The sequence below is a fragment of the Electrophorus electricus genome, chromosome 8 (assembly GCF_013358815.1).
Source record: "Electrophorus electricus isolate fEleEle1 chromosome 8, fEleEle1.pri, whole genome shotgun sequence".
In the NCBI taxonomy this organism is placed as follows: Eukaryota; Metazoa; Chordata; class Actinopteri; order Gymnotiformes; family Gymnotidae; genus Electrophorus; species Electrophorus electricus.
Genome location: NC_049542.1, coordinates 5,260,919 through 5,288,076, shown reverse-complemented (window position 1 = coordinate 5,288,076; position 27,158 = coordinate 5,260,919). Strand labels below are relative to the sequence as shown.

Here is a 27,158-nt window from a genome sequence, read left to right as displayed (position 1 = left end):
GGGGGGTGCAGGTTGCAGCACCGAGCCAATGACTCTAGTTGAGAGGTTGCTGCTTTGCATATGTGTGTGTGTGTGTGTGTGAGTGAGGGAGAGGGAGAGAGAAGGCAGGAAATCAGAAATTCTTTGGTGCCGCAGGGTGCAGCTGGCTGCTGATTAGAAGCAGGCATGCATTCACATGGCACTGGAGGACAGCAGGGTGGCCCCTCTCTAAACCCTCAGAGACGCGCTCACACACAGGGCTCTTCCAGGGCATCCTAGGACGGCATGAAGACTCCCCCCTTTTTTTGAAATTACAAGAGATGCACGCATGCACAGGTTGTTTAGTAAATAAACAAATTCTGGCTGCCAGCGTTCCCCTTTTATATAGGACTGAACAACAGGAGATGAAGATTTGGCATTTAAAAAAAAATTAAGTTTTTATATTTGCTCTCTCATTCTCAGTTTACTTGTCACATGCACCTTGTAAACTCTGTTAAGATTCACCCTGACTTGCACAAGTGGGCCTTGCTGTTTTGCTCCCAGCAGATGGATTAGCTGTTGAGCCAAACCTGCATGCTGTTTTGCCGAAGTATAACTTAGTTGACTAGGAATTGTTCGCTTTTTCCCCCCAAGGCCTTAGTCTACTATTAGGAGAGCTACAGTTTTGGGCCCAGCAGATGTGCTCTCTTTGGGAGTTTCCCAGCAAACGGCTTTGCTGTGTTTGGCCTCGATATTGCACTGCTGCATAGTTTGACTGTGGCGTGCCTGTTTTGAGGAGATGGGTCCCAGTTTATAGCTTTTTACCCTGTGTGTGTGTGTGTGTGTGTGTGTGTGTGTGTGTGTGTGTCTGTGTGGAGGGTGGGAAAAGGCCATTGAATCAAAGGACATGAGAGTACTGAGAGATTAATTGTTGGCTAAAGCACGTGCTTGTGCAGTACATTCACAGAAAGGCGTGTATATGGACGTGCTTTGTAATTGATTGATTGATGAATGAAGTTTTTAACTTCACAGCAGACATGATCCTTGTGCTAGGCAGTTCATCCCCACGTGCATTTCACCATGCAGAGTATTGCAGCAAAAGGCTTATTGTAAGCGTGTGCGGCTGAATCTGTGCACGTGCATCATTTGTGCGCGTGTACGTGCAGGCGAGGTTGAGTGTACACGTGGTTGCATTGTGTGCGTGTGTGCTTGCACGTAGTTGCACGCATGTGTGTGGATCAGGTGGTGTGTGTGTGGGCTGGTAGGTGCCTGCTAAATGAGGCTCCAGGTCTGCATCATTCTGAAGTAAATGTGCTGCTGCGTACAGACATCTGATCCTGCAGATCCTGTTCTCCTGTACTCTCCTGTTGCAGCCCCAGCACCAGCACTCCCACCCTCAGTGCCTCGTATCCCAGACACCACCCCCTGGACAGGGCCCTGACCCTGGTCCTAATCACCTTTTGGTAGCAGATTTTAGGATGTCGGCTCCTGTGGAGCCCTGCTCCAGCTGTCGGGAGCCTTTGGGAAAAAGCATTTCCAGTTGCTTGCGCTCTATCTGTGCTGAGTTGGCGACGCATAGCTGAGCCGCAGCCCGTAAAGCACAAAGGTCAGGTTGACACGGACAGACCTGCGGCCTGCCTGCCTGGGATTAGACACGGGATTAGATTAGCACTAAATTCTGAGAGCTGCTATTCTTGACCTGTTACCCTTTGGGCTCATTTAACCAGCATCAGCAGATCATGATGTGGCTTTCCCTGAGCCTCCACTTCCTGTTCACTTGCTTCCTCTTTGGCTGGAGCTGCTTTGACGAGCAAGCAGAGCCTCCGGACAGCCGTTCCAGTGTAAATGAATGCGCGTGCGTTCTTGTCTCTTTCCCTTGCTGGAATGGTGCTGCTCCCCTGCCGCTCTCTCCCAGGGCCTTCCACTTCCATCAGTATTATTTACGGGCAGTTGGTTATGACTGTGCACATGCTACACATGCTTGTGGTTCAGATAAGGAAGTGCGCTCGCTCGCTCACTCGTGCTCTCTCACTCTCCTCTCCTTCCCCCCCCCCCCCTGCATGTGTGGCTGCGTGGGGGTGTGTGTTTTATCTGAGATCTTTGGCTGATTGATCTGGATATGCTTGGCTCTTGCTGCTGCTAGTGTGCTGACTGAGTGCAGGCTAGCTGGGGGACCTTTCTGTCTGTGGCTCGATGATGGGAAACAGCACGCTGCCTGCTCCTGCAGTAGCCCGAGCGGATCAGGCGAGAGGTGAAGTCAGCCTCCACACCGAGGGACAACACTTGGCCTGATTTCTGATGTCTTTATCTGAGAGCGAAACTCATTTTGCTGATATATTTCATTCTTTTCAAGGCTTCGTGTTCATTATGGGAACTAAAAGTTACTCTTTTTTTCTTTGAACTGCTTATTGAGAGTCGCTCAAATAACATGTATTTGTTCACTCTGATGGCAGATCGCTATAGACGTCTGAAGTCCCAGGACTTTTTTAAATGTCTTTTTAACGGTCTGTTTATTACTCATGTGATAAGGCTGCTTGATTGAGTTCCACTGTAATCTAAGCAGAGCTCTGTGGAGAGTAGAGAGGCTTGGGAAAGTGTTTGTAGAGCTGCCGGATGTGTTGAAACCATGCGGTTTCAAAGTAAGGAAAGGGCGGGCAGAAGTGAGAGCTACCCTCCCACGCCACTGAGCCGTCTACAGGGCCAGGGCCCTTGGTGTCTCTCGGAGATTTCTAAACAAGTCTGAAAATTGGACCTCAGCGATTGTTTTTGTGTGTGTGTACAGTTTCTTGTGTATGTGAGGTCTATTGGATCCGTTTGTCAACCCCTTATGTTCCAAGCACCTGCCGTGGCTCTTGTAACTACAGACCCGTCATGTTGGTTTCCCTGTAGCTACTGAATTCTTCACAGCAGCTTCTGAGGAATTCCATGGGGCAGTCGTAACTCGGTGGTTAAGGTACTTGATTAGTAGGGTCAGAAGGTTGTTGGTTCAAGCCCCACTGCTGCCAAGCTGCCACTGTAGGGCCCCTGAGCAAGGGCCATAATGTACTCAGCCATAATTGTAAGTTGCTTTGGATAAAAAAGTGTCAGATAAATGCAATAAATGTAAATGGGTGTAAATAAGTTTTGTTTGGGATTAATATCTGAACAACAAGCTCAGAGTTTGAGATTAATATGATGTTTCCCTTTCTGGCGTTTGCCCCTGGATTCTTTTGCCCTTGCCCCGGGGTTCTTTTGTTGCTCCATCTCTGCTGTTCGAGCCTTGTCCAGGTTTGGGAGACTTGTGAAGCGCAAGCACTTCATATGTTTATTTTGCATCTTTAATCTGCTTCGGAAGCTGTTTGCGTGCTTGGCGCTTGGATAAGTGACTTAGAAATGGACTGCAGCAGCTGCTCTTCCCTGGAGGGAAGGCGCATCTTTATTTGATGGATGTTTCTGGTTGATGTACTCTAATCAGGAAGGGAAGCATTACAGGTAGAGTGCAAAGCACGGGGGCAAGAGCAGTTAGAACGGAGTCGGCGCTCCCCAGTTAGGCTCACGTCGCCGATGGGCACATAAGGCTCTTGGCTGGAGCCTGCTGTCGCCTGTATGTTGGACATGAAATGAGCTTTTGTTGTTTGTGACACACTTCACCCCACTGGGCTAACCTGGACTTTCACTCCTGTTCTTTCTCTCTCCCCAACAGAAGATGCTGGGATAGTGTGCGCGCGCATGTGGGTGTGTGTGTGAGTGGGTGTGGGGGTGTGTGGGTGTGGGTGTGTGTGTGTGGGTGTGTGTGTGCGCGCGAGCTGCGACCCAGTGCGTTCCATCCTGGCGGTCCACGAATGGCACAGGGAAACCAGCAGATTGACACCCAGGTTCTGCAGCAACTGCGCCAGAAGTTTCCGGGAGTGCCCGAGGGCGTGGTCTCTGATTGTGTCATACAGGTGAGTGGGGTGTGGTCTCTGAGTGCGTAATGCAGGTGAGACAGGGATGAGTTCCTCGGTTTTGATCAGGCAGCAGATATGATCTGTTGCAGAATGGCTGTCCTTACAGAAGAAAAACAAATGGATTTCTCAGTGTCTCTCTGTCTCCCTCTCAGAATAAGAACAACTTGGCAGCGTGTTGTGAGCATCTGACCCAGGTGAGTTCCGGCTTCCTGTACAGCGAGGGAAACCCCAGCGTGACGGACCTGCGCAATCACATGACCCAGCTCAACCTGGGCGTCTCACAGAATTCCCATGGTGCCGTGCAGCGTGACTCGGCGAGAATGAATGGCAGCAGGACTCTCTCTCACACATTGAGCGAGGGGCCGGTCAACACCCCCCCTCCGCCCTCCGACTTCTACCAGGCCGAGCCCCGGTCAGCCTCGGCGCACACCCCTTCTGCCCTCAATGCCTTCTGTATGATGGAGCAGCCTCGCAAGCCCCTGCCCCCACAGTACCTCGGCCTGTATCAGCTCGGGGCCTCCAAGAGCCACGGGCCATCTCCAGCCCCTCGCTTCAACCCCATCACCGTGACGCTGGCACCCAACGCGGGCCGCAACACGCCCACGTCGCTGCACATCCACGGCGGGCCCCAGGCGGGCCCCAACAGCCCCAACTCCATCTACATTCGTCCGTACGTGACCCAGGCTGGCAGCACGCGGCAGGCTCAGGCCTGGGGCCAGTACAGCCCCACGTCGCAGCCGGCTCAGCAGATCTATCAGATCACGCACCCGGGCGCCCAGCACCAGACCTCGCATGTTTACATGCCCATCAGCTCACCCACGACCCCCCAGCCTCCCTCTGTCCTGCAGGCAGCCTCCGCGACAGCCTCCCAGGCCAGTTCCTCTTCCTCATCCTCTTCCTCCTCATCCTCCTCGACGGCAGCATCGGGTGGCGCCCCGCTCTCATCCTCTTTCAGCCAGTTCAACATCCAGAACATCTCCACAGGGCCAAGGAAGAACCAGATCGAGATCAAGCTTGAGTCGCCGCAGAGAGTGGGTGGGGCTTCCGCTGCTGCCACGGCAACCCTGCTGTGCTCTGGTTCCAGCCCGCGACCTTGTAGCTCTGCATCTTCATCCTGTCCGTCACCCTCTCCTTCTTCACTCGCGGCCTCTACGGTCCCCTCCACCCCGCTCTCGATCGAAGGGACAGGGCATAATCGAAGCCAACCCACCGTCTATATCTCCGCCTCTCCACCTGCTGCTGCTAATACCTCATTGGACGAGTGCACGCTCATCGCACCCCCTACCCGTTCCCAGCCCAAGTTCTACATCTCCGCCAACGCGTCTTCAGACGAGGGAGGCTCCCGTAACCCTCCAACTGTGTACATATCAGCCAACCCTGCACTTCAGGGTGTGGCGGGTGGGCGGAGTCTGGGCAGCCAAGTCAGCATGGGTCCCGCCTACATCCACCATCATCCGCCCAAGTCCCGCGCCTCCATGGGATCTGCCGGCACGGCCACGTCGCCTCGGGTGGTGGTGACGCAGCCCAACACCAAATACACCTTCAAAATCACCGTGTCGCCCAACAAGCCGCCTGCCGTCTCTCCAGGCGTGGTCTCGCCCACCTTCGAGCCCAACAACATGCTGAGTCTACCTGCCGACCACCACTACCCGGAGCCCGAGCCACTGCACCTCTCTGACCCACTCTCGGCCCACCGAGACCGGCCCACGGAGGCCCGGAGGCCTAGCATGGGCTCCGACGACATCGCCTACACCCAAGGTGAGCAAGCACCACTGTTCTGTGAGGTTGTGAAGCTCAGTTGTTTCATTTGCAGTCTGGGTAGGTATCCGTTTGTTCAGTGAGTGTGAGCTTGCGTAGAGGTTTGTGCATGTGTTTCAGTGACTCTACTGTTTTTGTATGTGTGAGAGTACATCTGAAGGCATATTAATTCTGCACTGCACTATATTGCTCAAACTAAGCTTATGGCCGAAGCGTCACGTGACGCATACCTGTGATTTTTAACTCCTGAGTCCATTCACATCAAGGTGAAAATTACCAAGTTGTAGATTAACTCATTTCTTACTTCAGTTTGCAACACATCCATCCACCTTTAGACTTCTCCCATTGTGTTTCCTGTTGGGATCATGTTGTTGTAGACTGCAGTTAATACCGTCGTAACGCTGTAGGCTGCAGTTAATACCGTTGTAATGCTGTAGGCTGCATTTAAGGCTGTCGTGAAGTCTTCTCTTTGTTGATTGTACAGAGTGGGCAGCGGTGGTTAACAGGCTTTCTGTCTGGAACCTGGATAAATGGGCTACACATTGTTTTTTTTTCTGTTTTGTTTTTTTTTTTTCTTTTTTTCTCTTCCTTTGTTTGCTGTGGCTGAAACTGAATATGTTGCGTAAGAAACGCTTGCCCAATACTTCCCCTGCTGCTGCTCTAGGGCATACTAGCAGCCCTGCCAGTTACCCTGACAGCGATGGTAGGCTATATGGTTTTACACAGTAGTTGGGCTTTTTCTTTCCATTGGGTCCTGCCAAAAGAGAAGCTTAAAGTCTGCGGGACGGTGCATGCATCCGATCCTCTAGAATGTGGGTTTCCGTGCTGTTGACATTGGGGTGGGTTTTGAATAAACCGTGTGTACTCGTGTTCACATTAAAACCCTCTCAGTACCCTCTAAAACTCAAAGCTTTATCTTTGTTATCTTTAGAATTTGTGTGTGCACTCTATTATGAAAAATAAAAAGCAAGGTGACTTAGGGTGTGTGTGTGTGTGTGTGTGTGTGTGTGTGTGTGTGTGTGTGTGTGTGAGAGAGCGCGCGCGCGCGCGCCCGCATGCATGTAGCAGTATGGCAGTTCTGTTCACCTTATATGGAGATTTGCAGTGATGACGTGTGACTCATTGACTATGGACCTCACATTCTGACGACGTGTGTGTGTGTGTGTGTGTGTGTGTGTGTGTGTGTGTGTGTGTGTGTGTGTGTGTGTGCGCACACCATATACGAGCATTTAAATGATGTGTGATTTTACTCAATGTGTTCTGTTGGGTTTGGGCTTTGTTTATTTGTTTGTGTGTGTGTGTGTTAGATGATAGATGTTTGCCATCCTCCGTTTGCCTGTCATATGACACATAGGAGTGCGTGTGGGTGTGACTCATAAAGTGACCTGTCCGTCTGACACACGCGTCTGGAAGGGAGTAGAGCCGTATTGTGTATTCATTGTCTCAAGGTTGGCATTAAGGCCATGCTGAGATATGCTATCTGGTTCTGGTTTTCTTTTCTTTCTTTGTTGTTTTGGGATAACTCTTCCACTCCAGGAGCAGCCCAGTGCTTTTGCCTGTTCCTTATTTTAAATTCCGAGCTGTATGCTGGGAAGACACATCACAGGCACTGTGACAGCCTACAGTGTTACAGCACCCTTAACTAAAACTGTGGAGCGGCTGTGAAGACATGAGCTCTGTTGCGCTTACCGGCCATGTGCTTGAATGCGTCAATACGAGGTTTGCTCACTGTCTTCTAGCTGTCCAGCTCAGACCCTGGCCACAACAGAATCATCCATGAAAGAACATTTTGCCTCTTTGCATCTAAGCTCTCTGCTATTTAATATTGCTACAAGTACTTGGTTTAGGCCAAGTGTGTGAGTGGGACACACACCATGCCTCTATTCATGCCCTGTCAGTCTCACGACTGCAGGTCAGAGGTGCGTGTGCACGCGTGTGTGTGTGAGAGATAAAAACAGGGGACAGGAAATGATGGTGATAAATGCTGAAAGGAAGAAAGGCACGTTTAAAATTGCAGTCTGACTGGAGAGATTACACAAAGGAGATATCAATCGGGTATAGTTGGGGTGTCTGTGTGTTTGATATTGTGTGTGAGGATTTGTATGAATCTCCTTCACTGAAAGTTGACTCATGTCTTAGACTGCAGAGTCAGGCCACTGAACTGTTTCTCTGGTAAAACTACTATGTCAAGCTCTTAAACCAAATTTTTGCACTTTTTTTTTTTCTTTTGTGGTCTGGATGATTGTATGCCGCACTTTGCATGTGTGAATGTGCTAAAGTGGGTATGTGTGAATGTGCTAATGTGTGTGCATGTGCATGTGCGGGTGTGTGAGTGTGAAAGAGGGAGTATGGGATTGTTTCTTTCAATGTTGCTTGCATTATGTGTGTAATGTGTATGTGTGTATGTTTCAGCACTGTTGGTGCACCAGAAGGCGCGTATGGAGCGATTGTGTCATGAATTAAAGCTGAAAAAGAAAGACCTAGAGAAACTTAAAGAGGAAGTGAATGAAATGGAGAATGACCTCACAAGAAGACGACTGCAGAGGTCCAATTCAGTCTCTCAGATACCATCGGTGAGTGAGTCTGTCTGTCTGTCAATCTCTCGCTGTCACTCTCACGCGCACACACACTCGTGCGTGCACACAGACAAACCCAGAAAAGCTATGACCTTGGTGTCTCCAAACTACTGTAGAGTTTTCAGAGTGTCTCTTCTTGTGGCATGCGTAAGGTTTTTGGAGAACCCCAGGCCAGGTGTTTCTCTGAAACTCGAGACACACCTTGCACTAGTACGTGTTTTTGGTGATCAGATAATTTTGGCCCCATGAAAAGTCAGCTGGATTACAATCACATCACTGAAACCACTTACAGAGGTGCTCAGAGAATCTCAGCCATTGGCTGTGCAGGAATGACAGGTGATATGCATCTGTATATGTGATATGTAACCTGATTCGACTCTTTCCCACCAGTCTTGACTGCTGTCTCCTGCTGAGAGGTCCTGGGGATGTTAACGTTAAGACAAGACCTCCTCAGCCAAGGGTCATGATTTGTGGCCTGTTTTCAATGCTTTATTCCAATATTTGACAGCATATAACACACTGGTAGTAGTGAACGTGAGCTCATGTTTACAGTAGGAAGTAAACTGGAAATTACGTATGTTTTGGTGTGCTTTTTAAAACTGGGATCTCATTTGGCTACTCTGGGGACACATTTCAGTGAGAAGTGTAACGGAAAAGCATGTTAATGCAAGGTGTAAACAGGGTCGATGAAAAGGTGCTCCAGTGGTGTGTGCAGCCATTCCTACTAGCAGCCAATAATAAGAAGACAACTATTGTTTAGGTCAATCTGACTACTTCTTTGTGTGTGTGTGTGTGTGTGTGTGTGTGTGCGTGTGTGTGTGTGTGCGCGCATCCAGCTTGATGAAATGCAACAGCTGAGATGTAAGAACAGGTTATTGCAGATTGATATCGACTGCTTAACTAAAGAGATTGATCTCCTGCAGGCACGAGGTAAGAGGTCTTCTGTTGGTGTCTCTCCCTTACACACGCTCATGCTCACACTCTCACTCTTTGATCAGCTAAGGGTTCCAAAGTTTACCTGTCCTCCTCAAGACTGTGATGGCAGTAAATGGGACACCGGCTTCACATACCTGTGGTTCTGATGAACGAATGCTGATCACGTCACATTAATGTAACCCGATCGATCAGCTTCACCCACTTCTTCACTCCACTTTCTCCCCTGTCACTCTGTTGCTGCCCCGCCTACTTTAGGGATACGATTGTCGAGCCCTTCACACAGTCTGAATCAGCATGTTAAGCCAGAACACAGGCTAGGAGATTCAGCACAGCAGTGCCTCCTCTGGCCGGGAGCTGAAAGATTCATTTCACTATCATTTATGCCTTGTCCCAGGGTACTTCAGAACAGGCTGCCTTTGTTGCCATACACACGCCCGTGCGGACACACTCATACACACGCAAGCGCGCACACACGACCCGTCTGCTGCTATTGTAGTGTTAACTACCATTTGTTTCCTGAATGACATCCTGCCACTGCTTGCGAGTAAGGGATTTATTATACCTTTGACACCTCTATGCCACACACACACACACACACACACACACACACACACACACACACACACACACACGCCCACCCTTCCAGAACCCAGCACTTTACTATTCTTTGACACTCACTCATATATGCATCTAACTTTCCACACACCCTAAACAAAACACACAGAAATAGACCTGTGACTCACTTTTGCAGCAAGAACCTGTCCTATTTGTATCAGTCACGGGAACAAAAATGTGAAGCTCTAAGTTTCACACACTGTATTTTCTGTTGTTTTCCTATTGCTCCATGACTCGAGTGTGTTCTGTATTTTCACATCCTGTACAGTCATCTCCAGAGTGGCGGTGTGACTCCTGACTCACGGGTTTTTGAAGTATTGACTTTCAGGTGTGAGGGGGCTGCAGGTGTTCCTTTAATGTCTGACTGGAAAGTGCTAATTTGCTGTGTGTGTGCGCTCATGTACGTTTAACTAAAGTCGTTTTGGGTGTGTTTTTAGGACCACACTTCAATCCTAGTGCAATCCACAATTTCTATGACAATCTGGGCTTTGTAGGCCCTGTTCCACCCAAGCCAAAAGGTACCATAGCAGCAGGTGAGCGCTCTTTCTCTTCATCTTTCTCTCTCTCTCTCGCGCTCTCTATCGCTCTCTCTTTTTCAAATCTTAACTTTTTTCACCCTACTCCTCCATCTGCTCTGTCCATTCTTCTGCGTTGGGCTCAGGCTCGGACCACTGGGGCTCTGTGGACAGGCGGGGACGCAGGATCAACGTCAGCTCGAAGCTGAAGAGAGACCCTTCTCTCCCTCCTGTGCCTCCCTGCCTCCCTGCACCTGTGGGTGGGTAACACTTCCTGTTCCTGCTGCCTCTCTGCCTCCCCCATACCTCTCCAGCCTCTCAAACTGCCAGTAACTGGCTGGTAGCTCTCTCTTTCACGCCCTCTCACGCGCACGCACATTTGCTCTCACTATCTTTCTGAGTACACCTTTCTGAGTTTGAAGAGTGTGTGCGTTACCGATGGGTACAACTTTCCTCCCCATGACAGATTTGTTTGCTTTTGTTTAAACATTCTTGTAAACCCTTTCAGCCTAGAAAACCTTGGGAGAAAATAACGAAACTGAACTATTGCAGATGCTAGTACTACCTCCACAGAAACAGTGTGTAGCCCAGCCGTGGCCCTGCACACACTGCCTTAGCCATCCTGTAGTCCTTCACCAGTGCTGGGCTCCTCGCCACAGACTGGCTGCGGACTGCTCTAGGCTCTCCCCCGAGCAGTGATGCTGTCGCCTGTAAAAACCACAGCAATGTGGCTGTATGTGTGAGAGACCTGGACCATCTTAACAGCCACAGCCATGCCAGTGTCTTGGATCCCCAGTAATCAGACACTGATAAGTTATGAACGGGGTAGAGGGTGCCAGAGAAACTGCATACACAGAGGGACATGGTGTAGTGCCCCCGTAAGATGGGGGTACCTAACGAAATGGACAGGGAGGCTACGGTGGCTGCCAGGACCCTGCATGATGTTTTAGATTTTGGGGAGTCAGTGTTCAGCAGTATTCTGCAGTAGGGCTTTTTAGTATTGCAATATTCAGGGTCCTGGTTTGACATTGTGTTGCATGTAATTTGAAGCTTACGCATGATTTAAAATCTGCTGCCCCGCCTCTCTGGCACAGACTTATAAGGACATGTTTATACAAGAATTATAAGGTCCTCCTCACGCACCCAACCATCAGCTCTCACATAGGGCAGTTCGGGGAGTTGTGAGAACTGAATCAAAGTTGTTACAGTTTCTTCAAAGTTCTTACAGTGTCTGTATCTCTCTCATGCTCGCTCGCTTTCGCTCGCTCTCTCTCTCTCTCTCTCTCTCTCTCTCATATGCTGTCTCTTTCTCCCTTCAGAGTCAAGCAGTAGGAGCATGAAGGCTGTGTCAGAGGTTGAAGATGATGATGGTGTTCAGTGGGGTTGTACAGCCTGCACCTTCCTCAACCATCCTGCCCTCAACCGCTGTGAACAGTGTGAATTCCCCCGACACTTCTGAGCCCCACAGACATTCACTCACTCTCTCTCTCTCGTATACATTCATTCATACGTACATTCATTCATTCATTCATACATACATACATACACAAGTACAGGTACATGCGACTCATTCACCAGAAAGACTAGAACAGACATATTTTTGTTGGAAACATGGACATAAACGTGTGAGAGATCACGTGTATTTCGGTGTTTATTTCCTCTCTCCCACCTGTCTTTCTCTATATCTCTCTGTGTGAGAATCTCCCTGTCTCTCTTCCTCTCTGGGTGTGTGTTTTGCTACCCACTGAAGACTGGATGATGTTTACAGGTTTTTTTCCCCCCCATTTCTATCTGTCGAGCCAAGCTGAGCACGTGTGTGTGTGTGTGTGTGTGTGTGTGTGTGTGTGTGTGTGTGTGTGTGTGTGTGTGTGTGTGTGTGTGTGTGTGTGTGTGGAGTGGAGGGTTCCCCTGCTGGCTCCATAATCAATCTCAGTGCTGCCTGAAACAGTATTATCAAAGTGTGTGTATACATGCACACCCTCCAAGCAACATTGTGCCTTACGCTTGGGAACTGCCCCGAGAGCCGTCTCCTCTCTTTACCTGAAGGGAATACCTAACAGACTACTTCCTGGACTTAACTCATTTGCTCTTCCCAAAGGATTATGGGATGAATCTGTGGAACGTTCACCAAATCAGAGTCTACCCTCTCCTGCCTGTGTTGTCTTGCTCTTTCATTCATTAAAATGAAAAGGAAGCTGAACTGCATGCTTTAGATGTACAGTGCACAAAGGAGACCCTGCCCCTCACCCAAGCTTTGTACTGTACATAGTTCTAGGATGAGCTTTTAAATGACGTGTTTGCTTTCTTGAGCTGTCACGTGTATTTTCTTGTAATTATAGCTTCATAGGCTTCAGTTATTTTATGTGTTGGGTTTTTTCCTTGTTGACTTTTTTGGATTGTTACTCAGAAGAGTACGGTTTCTCTCTATTTTAGTTTAGTGAGGAGCGCAACAGGAGGGGCTGAGGGGTGGGGCGAGAGGTGTGGCGGAGGTGTGGCTATCCGATGTCTCCACCCTACGCTCCTCCCACAGTGTACGGCCTGCGGGCACAGCAGAGATGGAGAGGATGGAGTGTTCAGGACAAAGCCAGCGACCTCCGACGGGGCCAAGGTTTCCACAGGGTCTCTGCAGAAAACCAAACAGCAGCCCTCAAACAAGATGATAAACCACCATTTTATGACAACTGGAATGTAGGTTTTATATTTGGAGATTTTTACTCTACACCTTTTGTGCCATGGAAACGACGCCTCTGCATGCACCTCTGTCGAAAAAGGCGTCCCTGACTCTATCCATTTACACAGCGCTGCGAGTTGAGAGCAAAGACTTGTGGAACGTGTGGTTTTGGTACCCGTGTGCCCTCCTAAATGCTGACGAGAAGGTTTTTTTTTTTTTTTATTGGAAGATGGAGCGTACCCCACAAGCAGCATGGATCAGGTGGATCAAAAGTTTCGGAGTCAGCATTTCTGTGCAAAGCCAAAGCTGTCACCTTGTGCCTTCAGTTGAGGCTCTTACGAGAGACACTCTGCTATTCTAATGGACAGTGCCTTGGTTTTGTTTTGTTTTGTTTTTTTGTTTTTTTTTTGTTTTTTTTTGTTTAGTTTTTTTTCTTTGTAGATTTAATTGAGTCTCCCATGCAAGGCCATCATGATGATGTTTTAAATGTTTGTCTTATTAATTTTACCTTAATTTTGGAAGAAAATGATTAGCTGCATTATGATGTGAAGAAGTGTCATTTTCAATTCCACATCGTACTGCCTGAATTTGTGGCCTTATTAAAGTTTTACTGGATGAATAATCCTTGCAGCAATGAGGTCAATATGGTCATTACGAACAGCCTGAATTGAAGGTGTCTCACCCCATAGACTTAGTATTGGATTAAAATTAAAAAAAAAATTAAAAATGACATTAATGAGATTAAACTTTGGGAGGGGGGAGAAGAAATTATTTGGATATCTAAAGCAGTTTTTAATTTTAGTGGGGAAAACTGTCTTTATAACATAAGTTATTTGTAAAAAATAAACAAAATATTCTGAATTGTTCTCGATTCTGTTGTTGTCAAGTTGCATGGGCCTTTATCTAAGGGTGAAACTTTCTTACCACTAGATGTCAGTATTGTACTTCACAGCGCTGTGTGCCTGATAAAACGAATTCCTTTTTTTTTCTTTTTGTGAAAGGCAGCCAGATTCTTCAGGATGGTAAGAGGAGTTGCCCTCATAATAATCTGAGAATTTTTGCATTTTTTAAAATATTCATAATAGGTTAGGTTTACAGGGAGAACTAGCCCTAAAACAACGAAGATGTGGGGAATTTTGTCAGTGTTGACTTAATTTTATCATATGAAATTATAACATTTCATTTAGTGGCTTTGATGGAGGTCTTCATTACATGGTGTTAATATAACCAGGCAGTGTTGGCTCAGCAGTTAAGGTAGTTGACTGGTAATCAGAAGGTTGCTGCTTCAAGCCCTGCCACTGCCAAGTTGCCACTGTTGGACCCCTGAGAAAGGCCCTTAACCCTCAATTACTCAAGTTGTACTCAGTCGTAATAAAGCATCAGCTCAATGCTGAAAAATGTAAATATGTAGCCCCTTAAGGTTGTCAGCTGCTGCCCATTTGTGTAAATTTCTAAACATGTTTCATATATGACTGCAGCGTACCAGTGCTTTAGACTGGTTCTGAGATCACCACTGGGAGTTTGCTAACCCTACCATGTGTAGTATGCTACTGTGATGCTTCCGGTACACTACTGTGAAACCCACTGTGGCTCTGAGAACCTCTAAGAACCTTCACCATGTAGACTAGCTGTTTTCTTCTATGTGCATTTTTATCAGTAAAGTTCTTCTTACATAATTCTTGTCCTAATAACCACCTCATTTTGGCTTGGAATGCTGTCTTTTATATGTGAGGTTTTGAGTGCTGCATAAAAAACCCCCCACCCTTTTTCCAATAAATTATTTAAATGTTTGCATGTAATGGCATATATTTAAAGCACATATGGACAGTACAGGTAGCAGTAAGGATTAAAAAAAATGTTTTTGTTGTTTTTTGTTTTTGTTTTGTTTTTTGCTAGGTGTACCACACTGCCTAGCAGTAACAGAGCCTCATTTTGAGGTTACAAAACAACACACTGCTGTGATTTAAAATGATCTCTGTCAATGTTGACTTACTTCCCTACACATGTGGGAACCGCTTCAAGGCTGCAAGGTCACAGCTTACTATTCTGGTTGTTCTGCAACACTGTCCTAAGTATCTGCATCAGCTTCCTCCGCTTTTCCATAACTGTCAGTCAGAGTACACTTACTTTCGGTGAAATTACTTCCATAATTACATTTACATTCAAAGGAAAAAAAAAAGAATGCTATCATCGCTAGCAATGAATGGATGCTAATGGTACTGAGCAGTTAGCATTATGCCAACAAGACTGATATCCAGCCCAAAACCATTTTCAGTAATTCCCAGGCAAGTTGTTGTTGTTTAGAGAGTGATCAACACCTCAAAAAATGTATTCAGTGAGTCCCTATATGATGCCGGTACGTGAGACTGTAATCTGCACGTGGACACATGGACAAACATGAGCTGTTGTGTAAAATGAACATTTTGAGGAACATTTCAGCATGAATTGGGATTGTCATGAGCACACATACTAACAAAAGTTTCTAGTTACTAGGCACTTTGTGCAAAGTTCTTAAACTCAAGAACGCTGAGGATTGGGATCAAGTAAAGTGTTCTGTACGGAGAACCTATAATAAGTTTCATCAGAATTAAGTAATAAAAACTAAAATGCTACATTATGCAGTGAGCTCCCATAGTCCCAACAGGAAATAACCAGCCATTTTTTTAGTTGCCTCATTGATGAGTATTAAACCACCACACAGCTGCTGAGCTGTTCATGGTAATGCTTCTAACTCGACCCAGACATGTTTAACCAAGTTGTTCTTGTGATCATGACTGCAGATCTCTAGTCATCACAATTCTGAATAAAGATCTTCAGTTTGATTCACCTTAAAACGTTTGCAGTATTGCATCTCAAAGCGATTGGCTATTCCTGTATTTCAGTATTAGTGCAACCAGCTCTGTGGTGTCCAGTGTGTGTGGATATAAGCTCATAACCTGGTCCACTATGTTCTGAGGGAAGATTGTACTGAGCTGTGATCTCACATCTATCCTCTTTTCAGTCACTTCCTCATGCCCTTCTCTGTTCCTGGCCTGACCCCAGCTGACTTCTGGTAATATACTGTAGCTTGCCTGTTGAGCCTTAGAACCAGGGTAGGGCAGGGGTTCGTTATAAAACGAGGCCATGAGTCTGTTATAGGGGCTATGAGACTTGCATCCATGGAGCGTGTAAGGTGAGCGAGCATAGCTGAGGCTCAAATCGGAGTGGGCGTGCTGACGGTGTGAAAGCGTGCCAAACCCAGGGCTATGTGCCCGCCTACAGTTCCCTGTGTGTGAACTGTTGGACAGGAAGTAATTGCTGTCACTTCCTGCCACACAGCCGCTGCTATAGGCCAGTGAGGTTTGAAGGGCGGAGTCACTGAGGTAAAGCCGGGACAAGGAGCTCTCTAGGGAGCCGTACGCTTGATCGCTCTTGGTACTCTTGCACAAAGCCGGAAGTGACCTCTGCAGGTAGGCCGGACTTCCTGTTATGTCTCGTGGGCTGTTGTAGAGGTCAAGTTCGGACAGGGCTAGCTCGTCCTGGTATGCTGTGGCCTTGTATCTCGTGTGCAGGGTGGGTTCACTGGTGGTGGTGTTGGCGTATCTGGGGATGGTGTTTATAAAATGATCATGTGTGAAGTGTGTAGAGGGAGAAAACACCCTGCTGTCACTGTCTGGCTGACTCTTTGCTCTTAGCTCATCTGCCACAGAGAGTTGAGATTGGTTGGAGCGCTCTGGGTGGTAGAATTTACATTTCACCCCATAGGTACACTTCCTTCCTGTCAAGAACAAACAGAAAATATTCCATTATTACCTAAGAGTAATGCCTGGGTATGTGTGTCTTACCATGCACGTACGATAGAGCTGTATGATAACACTGCTCTGTGTGACTGCTAGTTTCCATATCCATATTATAAAGTAATTTTTTTTTTTTTTCCTGCTATTTTGAAATTATTTATAAAGGTTTGGAAGTTTAGATGAAACTCAAAGTTTTAACCCCCTTTCTGAACCATTATAAAGTTTCAGATCGTGTTAAAATGAGAAATGAATCATCCATTAGTTTTGGGAAATTATTCAATTATTACCTACACAGTAATGCCCAAGTTTGTGTGTGTGGGTTTGACACTGTTCTTCAAAAACCTCTGTAGAAGAGCACGGAAAGGTTGCCAATGACCCTTTTAATGGAAGCACGGAAGGGTTGCCAATGACCCTTTTAATGGACCTCCTTGATCAGTGTGTTGAGCTCGTGAGTGCTCTTCTGTACAGCTGATGTTTTACCGTAAGGGCAGTGTTGCTGATTGTTCTCAGTTCCCGTTGGCTTCTTCCTGAGGAAATTCTCAATTGTTGGTCCATTTCTTCCCAGTGGATCATCTGGTGGCATAAACCTTGATTGAAACAGAACAAAAAACCCTTTTATCAGCCATCTCCATTATGACACCCCCACTGTGCAATAACGCAAGGAAAGCATTACATAGATAGAAATGTTTTGACAGGAAGAAATTAAAGCATCTTTGTCTTCTTTCTAGTGAATGCGGTGTCAGGGCTTCCCTGTGCAAGCTGAACTACTGTGCCATTCCCAGCTATGAGGGATGTCCCTGTACACCTAATTAATGGAACGCCTGTAAGCAGGACTCGGCTGAGCAGTGTTTTTTGGGGACCACGCAGCTACGTTTTGCATGTCGTAGTGTTGCGTACATGTCGTTGGCGAAAGTGTACATCAGCAGCCTCTCCTCGATGAACTTTTTCCACTGTGGTTTTTCCAGCTGCAGGTCACGGTAGTTGTCATTGGATACGATGATGCCGTCCGAGTCGTACGCCAGTTTGACGATGTAGCGATCGTCGTAGCACACGACCCTCTTGCCCTTAATGCAGCGCGAAGGTGTGTAAACAAGGACGTTTCTTCTCTCTAGCTCATTCAGTATGTGTTGGTCTGGAGACAATCAAACCAAGACCCATGTATGAGCAAGGCCAGTGAAGATACCATTTCATGATTACATGCCATGTAGTTAAATATAACCTTGGCAGCAGCTGTTAGGTTGCTCACGGATGAGTTATTCAAGTAATTATCAATGTGTTTGCTCTCTAACTTTATGCCGAGTGGATGTCATGAGCTGCAGGCAAAGGCCGTCAACCTGAAAAACATCGTAAACGGTATAAAGGCGTGAATGAGGTGCGGGCCACGTGTCCCCTCCTACCTGTAATTGGAGCCTCCGGTCGCGACTGCTCTTTCCTCCAGAGAGGCACGAAGACGGTGATGTCGCGAATGCCCCGCTCCCAGAACCACTGCACGGCCAGCTGGATCCCCCGGCACGAAAACACCTGCTTGTTCCCATGGCTGTGAATTGCCAACATTTTTGGTCAGGGGATGGTAAGCTTCGCCGAGTACATGCTTTCATTGTGTTTCACGAGATTCACAAGGAAACGTCCCGTTTCGCTGGATGAACAACCAATGGATGCATCTCTAAGCACCCTGTGCGGAAGGCCAAACTGGAAAGTTTGTTTTCTTGACTGGGTCATAGAGCTTTTTATTTTCAAAACCATTTTCATGGCGCTAAACAAACGTTTGTTTATTTGTTTGCTTGTGGCCAAAGTTCAGTTTTAGGAACTAGAAACGGCTCATACAGTGTACAGCTGAACGCTCAGCTTTCTTGCGCAGTACACACACACTTGACAGCAAGACCCCACCCACCCCCCGAAAAAAAAAAAAAGAATATTTAAATATCACTCAACGGCCCTGAGGGTTCTGTATTGGTACGTTATGCTTGAAATGTGATGTTTGAGTGTACGTGCGTACGTGGGGCTGCTCCTCACACACCCTCCCCACAGTCACCAAGGAGCTGTCACCAGTCTTTGTGGTTGTAGGGTGTCGGCTGCAACACCGAGTCACACTGCTTGTAGCCAATACTATGTTGAAAAGGACCCATCCCTTCTGTGTGGTTAACCAACGATGTGGCACAGCAGATATCTAAATGAGATGCCAGATCTAGATCTGACTCTACTGTAAAGTGCACACTAGACTTTTGGTACTGAACTCCGGAGCACCTCTGCTGCTCCATTATCTTTGGTCAGCGGTGGGTTTCATCTCCATCAGAAATGTTGAGCCGTGAAGTTATTGTTGCGTTTCGTTTTTAGTCTGAACTCCAGAACACACGACTTGGTAAGTCAAACAGGAAAACTGAAGTGTAGAATGTGTCTGGGAGCTTTTGCTACTTCTGCGGAATTCTAAATGTTCTGTGGACATCTTAAACTGTAACATGGTTCCTCTGTTCTACAGGTTCCCCAGTGGTAAAAGTGAAGGTGTTTTTCTCTGACTGGTAGCTATGCATGATCTGCTGTGGCTTGCCAAGTTGTTTACTAATACTAAGCCGCATCCCTTCCCCAGATACGTTGTTGCTTTCTAATGATGTACAAAACATTTTGACACAACTATTTAATCTGATTTGGTATATACTGTCAGACTTCCCATGGCCTGCTTTACTGTGTAACAGCAGCAAAATACCCCATCCACAGTCAATTTTATATCTTTTCTTAACTGGCAATGACGAAATTATATAAAGATGTCCATAAAACAATTAAGAAAGCACTTAAGTCACATGCAGTATAAATGGAAATACCCTCAAATACTAAGTGTACTAGAGTAACCCAAGTTTTTTGGGCCTTCCCCTTTGTAACCATTGTCAGGAAACTGGAGGTTGCTTTGCATACAACACGTACCGAACTGAAAAAACTAATATCAAAACTGCAAGGCTGTAAGCACTGTGCTAAATAAATAACTTGGTCATTGTTAAGGAACCTGATCTACATCTGCTGTTGTCCAGGAAGTGCTTTGCAAGCAGTCCAAACCACCACTGAGATTTTCAGTCATGTGGTCAATATGTCCTGCTTCGGAAACAAAAACACCCACTGCAGCATCACACAGTACCTGCTAAAAGTGGGTGTTTGTGCATCTTGCTTGGGAAGCTCTAGAATTTTTTTGTAACAGATAATATAAACAACTGAGCCCTTGCAATGAAAAACCATATATCAGCCATTTGCCTTTTTTGTGTAATCAGTTATTTTAGTTTTTGATTTTGTACAACCTTTCAATTAAAATGCTAAATATGCTTTATTTCGACTTAATTCATAGGAACATTTAAAAATAATACTTGGAATAAATCTCTATTATAGTTTTTATTTTTTAGAATTATTTTGTTGCAAGGGCTCATATTGTTACATTAACTTACGCAAGCTGCAAAATACACTTTCCTGTTAGAGGTAGTTAATTTAGTCACTATAGCAGTTAGTACACAAACACTAATTCAGCTGATAACTGAATATTTCAAGCAGTGCTCAAGGTGAGATCTGCATGAGCATGCATGTAAAAATATGCATTTAAAACGTTCTTTAAAGAGTTGAAGTGCACATGACTCTCATCCACGAGGTATTACAACATACAGTGGGGTGCAGAAAAAGGGGAAGCTTCTTGCTGGTACTTCTCTCTGTGGTTTCAGCAGAGCTGATACCAGAGTTGATACCTGGCTGTCCCAGGTTCAGTGCTGCCTGTTTATAGCTGCTCTGCGTCATGTACTTTGTCATGGACTTATAGAATGCATGCGAGTCAGTACAATAGGTCAGTCCAACATACTTTTGAACTAAGATACTGTTAGATACACAAGTTAATGCTGATACCTAGAAAGAATTACAACAGTTTTGCCATGTTTGAGGTTCGAAGTGCTCGAGGTACGGGCTTTGAACACTGCCATCAAGTAGGGAGGGGCTGATCTATTCTTAGCTTCGACTGTCAGTGACTGTTGAATATGATGAACAATGAGTGAGTTTGAGTGTACGCAGCTGCTCTGGTACTGACTGCCTTATCAAGAGTGCATGTGCTGAGATATGGCTACACTAACCTTATTGCCACGTTGCTCCCATCTATGACCACCGGCCTGAAACGGCTGGATGCATGTGTGTCGGGTGGCATGTGCTGTTGACCGTGTGGGTCTGCTTGCGTCTGCTGCTGTGGGGAGCTACATCCTCGGGGTACGAGTTGAGGACTGCTGTTTGGGGCCCTCTCTGCCCCCGTGTGGCCACTGGTGGTAGTGCGGCAGGTTTTAATGAGCTCCTCCAGTATGTCGTTGGTCTGAGCATCGTGCTGTAGACTCTGCAGGACCCTCAAGATGTCTGAATGGGAGTAGCCGAGCTTCAGAAAATGCCTCACTTTGCTCTGCTGCCGGTCCATGTCACCACACCAGGGAGATGGGCGCTCGCCTGTGTCCAGAGCTTGCCTTGATGAGTATGCGTTGGAGTGTCCTCTGTCTTCTCTCGTGTGTGCGCGCGTGCGTGTATAGTAAGTCTATGCCACCTTCCTTTGTCTTGATGGGGAAACCTCTGGGCTGCCCTCGGTCTGTCTGTCTTATGGTTTCCACGTTGGCGCCTACTGTTTGTGGAAGAGATGTGTGTATGCCTCTGAGGGGGCGGGTTCTCTCTGGGTAAACACAGAAATATCACGGTAGATTTAGGGGCTTTTCACACACCACTCATTCCAGCTTTGCATACTGTTTTTTTCTTTCTCTCTCTCTCTCTCTCTCTCTCTCTCTCTCTCTCTCTCTCTCTCTCATGCTTGCTCTTGCATTCACCCCTGCTATTTTTGCCAGACACCAAGTGTATGCAACAATACATGCGCGTCATAAAAAGACACCACAGAAAAAGGGAAGAGGTTCTGTGCTAATCAATGTGGTTGAGTTGCCATAGTTTTTACATGCAGTGCTTGCGTCAGTACTGGGGGAAATTTGGTTCTCTAAGAGTCAATTCATTTCAACAAGTGCCTGTACTGTATGATACAGTTATAGTGTAGTGAAAGTCTGGAGGAGGGGCTGGGGTATGCCTACGTAATTAATTGCTGGAAAGCCCCTAGTCCGCTCCGGGTGAAAACTTTTATGACTTTAAAATGTAAAACAGAAATGGCCCTTTATGTATGCACACATGCTCCACGCTGTACGGATCTTTTCTTTCGTAAGAGAAACTAAAAATAGCTGTCCCACGTCGTCTAGTGTCTATCCCAGACACCTTGAAACGTTTTGGGGAAAAAAAATGTATGCTGGAATTGAATTTTGTATTGACTGGCTCTGTTGCCAAGGCATCCTCTGTTTGTCTGCGGACAATTGTTAACCTGTCCAGGGAGCTGGGATTGAAATACCCGCCCCATAGCACACAGCCTTGGCTAGCTAAGCTGGCTTGCATTTAGTAGTCAAAATAATAATAATAATAATTATTATTTTTTAAAGAATATTGAACCTGAGATTAAATTAATCATCTCAATAAGAGATTCAAACCATGTGCGTATGGAAAAAGTTTGATCCAATGGGACAGCCTGACTAGTTGTGCACTTCTGAGCTGTTTACCAAGCAGACACACAATCCCCACTGTCCCCGAGTGGCTCTGATTGGCTGGAGACAAATGACTGACTGACCTTAAGGAGCCCTGATCCTATTCTGGATTTCCTGTGTGTAGATAAAGAGGTGCCTACATTGCGAGGCTGTGAATCATGAAGTCTGGGGTCCTGGATGAAGCCAGACTAGTCGTCGTCCTCAAGAGGCCTTCTACTTAAAATGGGCTGTCCATGAACAATACTGTCATTTCTGTTCACTATCTTTTTTTTTGGTCACTTTTTATAATAATAAATTCTCTCATAAATTCTCCCATAAAAATATCTGCTTCCCTCACCTGACCTGACACAGGGTGACACAAAAGACCCTGAGGTTTAGAAGAAAGGCACCAGGAAGAAGCGAACCTAAGTTTAGCTCTCCTATACAAAAGAATGTGACAGGAGCCACCTTTAGAAAAATCAGAAGGAACTGCTCCTCTGGCGGTGCTTGAACACCCCCATGACAGACAGCCCCCCCGGCTGTCTGTCATGCCTCTGTGAGATGAAGACTACTCTAGCCTGTGGGCTGCTCCACGGTGTGTTCCCTTGCTTGTCTGTTTTAACATTACACCTGGTACCATTCATTCCTGTGGGCCCATGTCCCTTTGTTTAATTTTTTAAAATAATCTCTAGTCGGCTATACACCAGATTTCCTCTACTGTGTCACTGGATTCAGAGACAAAGGTTTGTGTGTGTGTGTGTATTTTTGCACACTGTCTCAAGAGAGAGAGAGACACACACACACAAAAAAAACACTTTTTTTTTTTTTTTTTTAATTTCAGTTCTCTGTGCGTCAGAGTCTCTTCTGATTAAACCACATCCGTATCTTGGTCTTCTCACACTAAGACATTGTTAATCACATTATGTTTGTTTCTCATACTTTTCTAATTTTGTTAGGTAGGGAGACAGCAGTGTCAGCTGGAATAATCACAGGACATGCTGAGGTCCATTTCTTCCCTTCCTCTCGCTGTCTGATAAAGTATTGGACAAACATAATCATGTGTACACCACCACCACATCTCATCTGGATCCCTTACAATAGAACTATCTGCAGAGTCATAATTATAACTCGTATTCACATACTTGTGATCCATCTCACTGTTTAAAAAAAATATACATTGTAAACACCCAGAAAATACACAGAAATGTCAAATCAATTGCAGCAGGTAATTGTGTTAATGGTCTTGTTTCAGTTGTCAGTGTCAAGTTTAACAGCTCCCAGTCAAAACTTAACAGCGAACTAGTAATTTGATTTTTCGTGCCTTGTCAGAAAGAAACCAAGGCAGAGGTTTTGTTCTGCTTGATGTCACAAACACTGAACAAAGCACGGCCAGAAACAACTGTCACAGTACAATGGAAGGAGCTTTTAGATTGCGTTATGTTAAACTGTTATTACAGGACTGAATAAGATCGTACTTACAGCTTGACGGATCAGAAGGGTGCCGAGGGAACGTGTAGGGTTGCGAGTGTCTCCACTCCGTGCCACTCTCAGAATGAGCCTGTGTCGAACATATGAGGAAGTCAAAGCTAAATATGAGCGCACATGATACCAGCAAGGAAGCTAAAGACAGAAAATACACTCTCACTCACACTCTCTCTCTCTCTCGCTCACTCACTCATCTACGCACACTCAAGCGCACAGAGATATGCATTCTTCCTGAAACCCAATTTCAGTATCGGACTTCTGTTAAGATACTATTCCTGGAAACAACGCACACACACGTGCTAAGACAGTAGGTCATGTCTTAAACGGCGAACCAGCCCCCCCCCCCCGACATGAAACAAAAGGACCTGCCTGTTTTAGGTCTGCTTCGGCTCGTTTCATATTTAAGTTCTGCTCCATTTCAAGGGCTGACCTGTGCACCGACAAACGCCTTAATCTGCAGGATTAGCGCTGCAGCTCTACCGGGCCGACGGAGCACACGGCCGGAACGCATTGACACTGACAGTGCGTATATCTGCGAGGGTTTGGCCAAGTGTGGGATCAAGCGTTTCCCAGTCTACTGTGTGTGTGTGTGTGTGTGTGTATGTGCGTGTGTGTGTGTTTGTTTTTGTTTTCAAGGCATTCTTTCAAATTGCCGAAACGTCATGTGAACGTGACGTATGTCTGGATTAAGTGACACCACCCAACAACGTAAAACACGAGCAACCTCGGATGACATGGCAGAAATATTGAATATTGCTGTCTAAAACTGCACTGCAAATCGAACTAAACTACACACCCCTTTCCATCATGCTGTACTTATCACCTTTACATGACTTGGCAACTTCATTAGTAAAAGAAAACCGGCACCTTCCAGCACGTGATTACATTGGTCCAAAGGTGAAATCTGCCAGGTTTAATGAAATTGCTCTTGTGCCGGTGGGGGTGACTGCCCATCTCAAATGTAAACAGCACCGGCGTTTTGGGTTCCTGCGAGTAACCATGCACCGCTCCGCGCTTTGTGTTCTTTGTGTAGACTTATGAACTCACAAGGGCAGGAAAGTACAGCTGTATTACAGCCCAATCCTGATTACTGCCCTTGTTCCCCAATAACATGGATGCGTGGGAAAAACAACTGTTGCTGTTTAACCACTGAATACAAGGCACGGGGCGTGACTCACGCTCCATGACATCGGCCCAGGGTGAGAGCGGCTAACCAGAGAGGCTGACCAGCCATCCAAACATACACTCTCTGTCTCACTCGCTTTTGATGATTAGTAATCGCCAGTGATTAGAGTACTTAGTCTGTGTCCATCCACATCCAAACCCTCGAGGATTTAGTAGATTTAGTTCATATTGTGCTCACTTTTGCTTTCCAAAAGAATATTATACAATGTAATTTTGAATCATTTATTGTATTTATGTAAACCTTTGTGTTGTATCTTTCTACTGTATCTGTATGGGCCTTATATGTGGTTGTGGTTGGTCTGGTGACTGTGGTAGGGAAGATTAAGGCGTTTATGTAGTAGCCCATGTCAGGTAGAGGTGTTCCCCGGCCCTGTGTATGGCCATCATGCAAATCGGGTTGGAGAAGCCATTCTACGAGTTTAGCCAATGTGAACAGAAGCAGAAACCATGTTGTGAAATAGGTGAAGGGCCTTGTCAGAATCTAGTATCCTTTAGTTTGGTACTGACAGAGTAGAAATCACATGTAAAGACAACATCAGATCAGCTAAGAAATATTTCTTCAATTTGTAACATGTGAAACCGTTCAACTAACTTGAAACGGCTTAAAGGAAGTTACCCACTTCCCTGTCACAGAATTATGTCAGGCTGAACAGCGGTCCTCAGAATCCATGCAACAATGCCCTGCATCGATCGCTTTGACGTCAGCTCAGGAAGGTCACAGGAAGAATAAGTTGAATGGGAGGGTTACAGAGGATATTTAGTTCCCAGGAAGTAATTCACAAATTGCTGTGGGTGTGACGGCACCCACAGGCAAATCTATTACAATCACTGATTATCAGACCATTGTGTCGTTCCTTTTTTAGCTGAGGTGCCGTTGTTATAGCAACACTAAGTCATTAACAGGTAGGGATTTCCCCTTTGCCCAACCATAAAGTCCCCGTGACTAGTTTTGCAGTCATTCTGCAAAAATATTGCAGTAATACTGCATTTGATCTCAACTCAGTTCAGTGATACATGGTTGTCCACAACTGTGGACTCTAGAGCACATCCATAAAAACATTTGAGATAGTTATGGGCACAGTAAGAGGACTCTTAGCTTTACTGAGTCTACTTAGCTCATAGCCTTAGTAGATATAAAGCAGCTTTCTGCTTGACACAGTGCTGGTTGAGTCGTCGTCATCATCTAAATGTATCAAGAACTTTGAATTGAGCCTGGCACATATTCATTATTGAGGCCCATAACCAAAAGTCCCTTTATGTCCCAGTTAGTTTAGTAGGTTTGCCATGGAAACGAGATGCAGTTGTGATGCTTTTTTTCTGCTGTTCATCACAGTTTAGTCTAGCAGGAGCTGTCCATTTTGCCAGCCAGTAGTGGAGTGTAAAATATTCACAGTTGTATTGTGAAGATGTCACAACGATGTCTGATGATCAGATGGAAACATCATGTTATACTGAAACCCGAAGACCTTTAAAAAAACCAGAGAGAACAAAAGACGTGTCAAAAACAGGAAAGCTCCAAATGTTTTTGTTTGTTACCAGAGACTCAGACATCTTAAGGTAGGGGTGAGTGTGTGTGCGCACTCACGCAAGAGTGAAAGAGTGTGTGGAGGGGTTTCCCGTTGTAGAAGTGAGAGGTAAACACAGGGCAATCGAAGCTGGCTGTGGCAATAGCACAAGACTTTATTTCCACTCTGACTTTCACGCCGATGTTTACATGCTGGAGGTTTCAACACAGGGGACCCACCCTCGCCCTCTTTCCACGGCCCCCTTTGAGTGAGTCACATGTAAAAAGTGGTCATGTGTGCACCTGCTTCTGTTGCTAAGGTCAACAGTTGGCATGCACTTTGCATTGACTATCAGGAAATAAGAGGATTTCAGATACCATATTAAATTCGGGGCGGAAATGATGAGCTTTGTAACTGTTCCTACGCACACAAGCCTTGGTCGTCCCTGTCTTCACGCAGCTCCTGATATGGCGTTGCCGTGAGTGAACCCGGAAAAGCTGGGGAGTTATTCGCAGAAGTTAATCAAAAGCTACAAAACACATCAGAGGTTAACACTCTACCTCGAGCAGGAGCAACAGCATTTACAAATAGGCCAAGAGAGTCTTTTACCACTACCAACATCACCTGACATGCAAAGATTTGTTGCACATGCAAAACTTTGCAGCAGGGGTTCCTGCAGTGGAGTAGCGGATCTCGGGCTGGCCTG

General features: G+C 46.2%; 2 protein-coding genes across 3 annotated transcripts; one reads left to right on the top strand and one right to left on the bottom strand.

The window, feature by feature from the left end:
• The first annotated feature begins 3,668 nt into the window (after positions 1–3,668).
• tab2 (TGF-beta activated kinase 1 (MAP3K7) binding protein 2) lies at positions 3,669–13,816 on the top strand. Of its 2 annotated transcripts, XM_027029809.2 has the most exons (7): positions 3,669–3,881; positions 4,037–5,642; positions 8,055–8,215; positions 9,055–9,148; positions 10,207–10,302; positions 10,431–10,544; positions 11,604–13,816. In XM_027029809.2, the coding sequence occupies exons 1-7, from the start codon at positions 3,780–3,782 to the stop codon at positions 11,741–11,743; spliced, it is 2,313 nt and encodes a 770-aa protein (XP_026885610.2). In that variant the 5' UTR covers positions 3,669–3,779; the 3' UTR covers positions 11,744–13,816. The 2 variants fall into 2 exon arrangements, with proteins under 2 accessions (XP_026885610.2, XP_026885611.2); XM_027029810.2 differs by lacking the exon at positions 10,431–10,544.
• Positions 13,817–14,743: 927 nt separating this feature from the next.
• Positions 14,744–23,892, bottom strand: LOC113589931 (endoribonuclease ZC3H12A-like). Its single transcript, XM_035529522.1, has 6 exons — positions 23,757–23,892; positions 20,823–21,397; positions 18,129–18,268; positions 17,629–17,863; positions 17,212–17,318; positions 14,744–16,712 (listed from the first exon to the last, which is right to left on the bottom strand). Exons 2-6 carry the CDS (start codon positions 21,149–21,151, stop codon positions 15,808–15,810), a joined length of 1,716 nt encoding a protein of 571 aa, XP_035385415.1. The 5' UTR covers positions 21,152–21,397; positions 23,757–23,892; the 3' UTR covers positions 14,744–15,807.
• Positions 23,893–27,158: the final 3,266 nt, after the last annotated feature.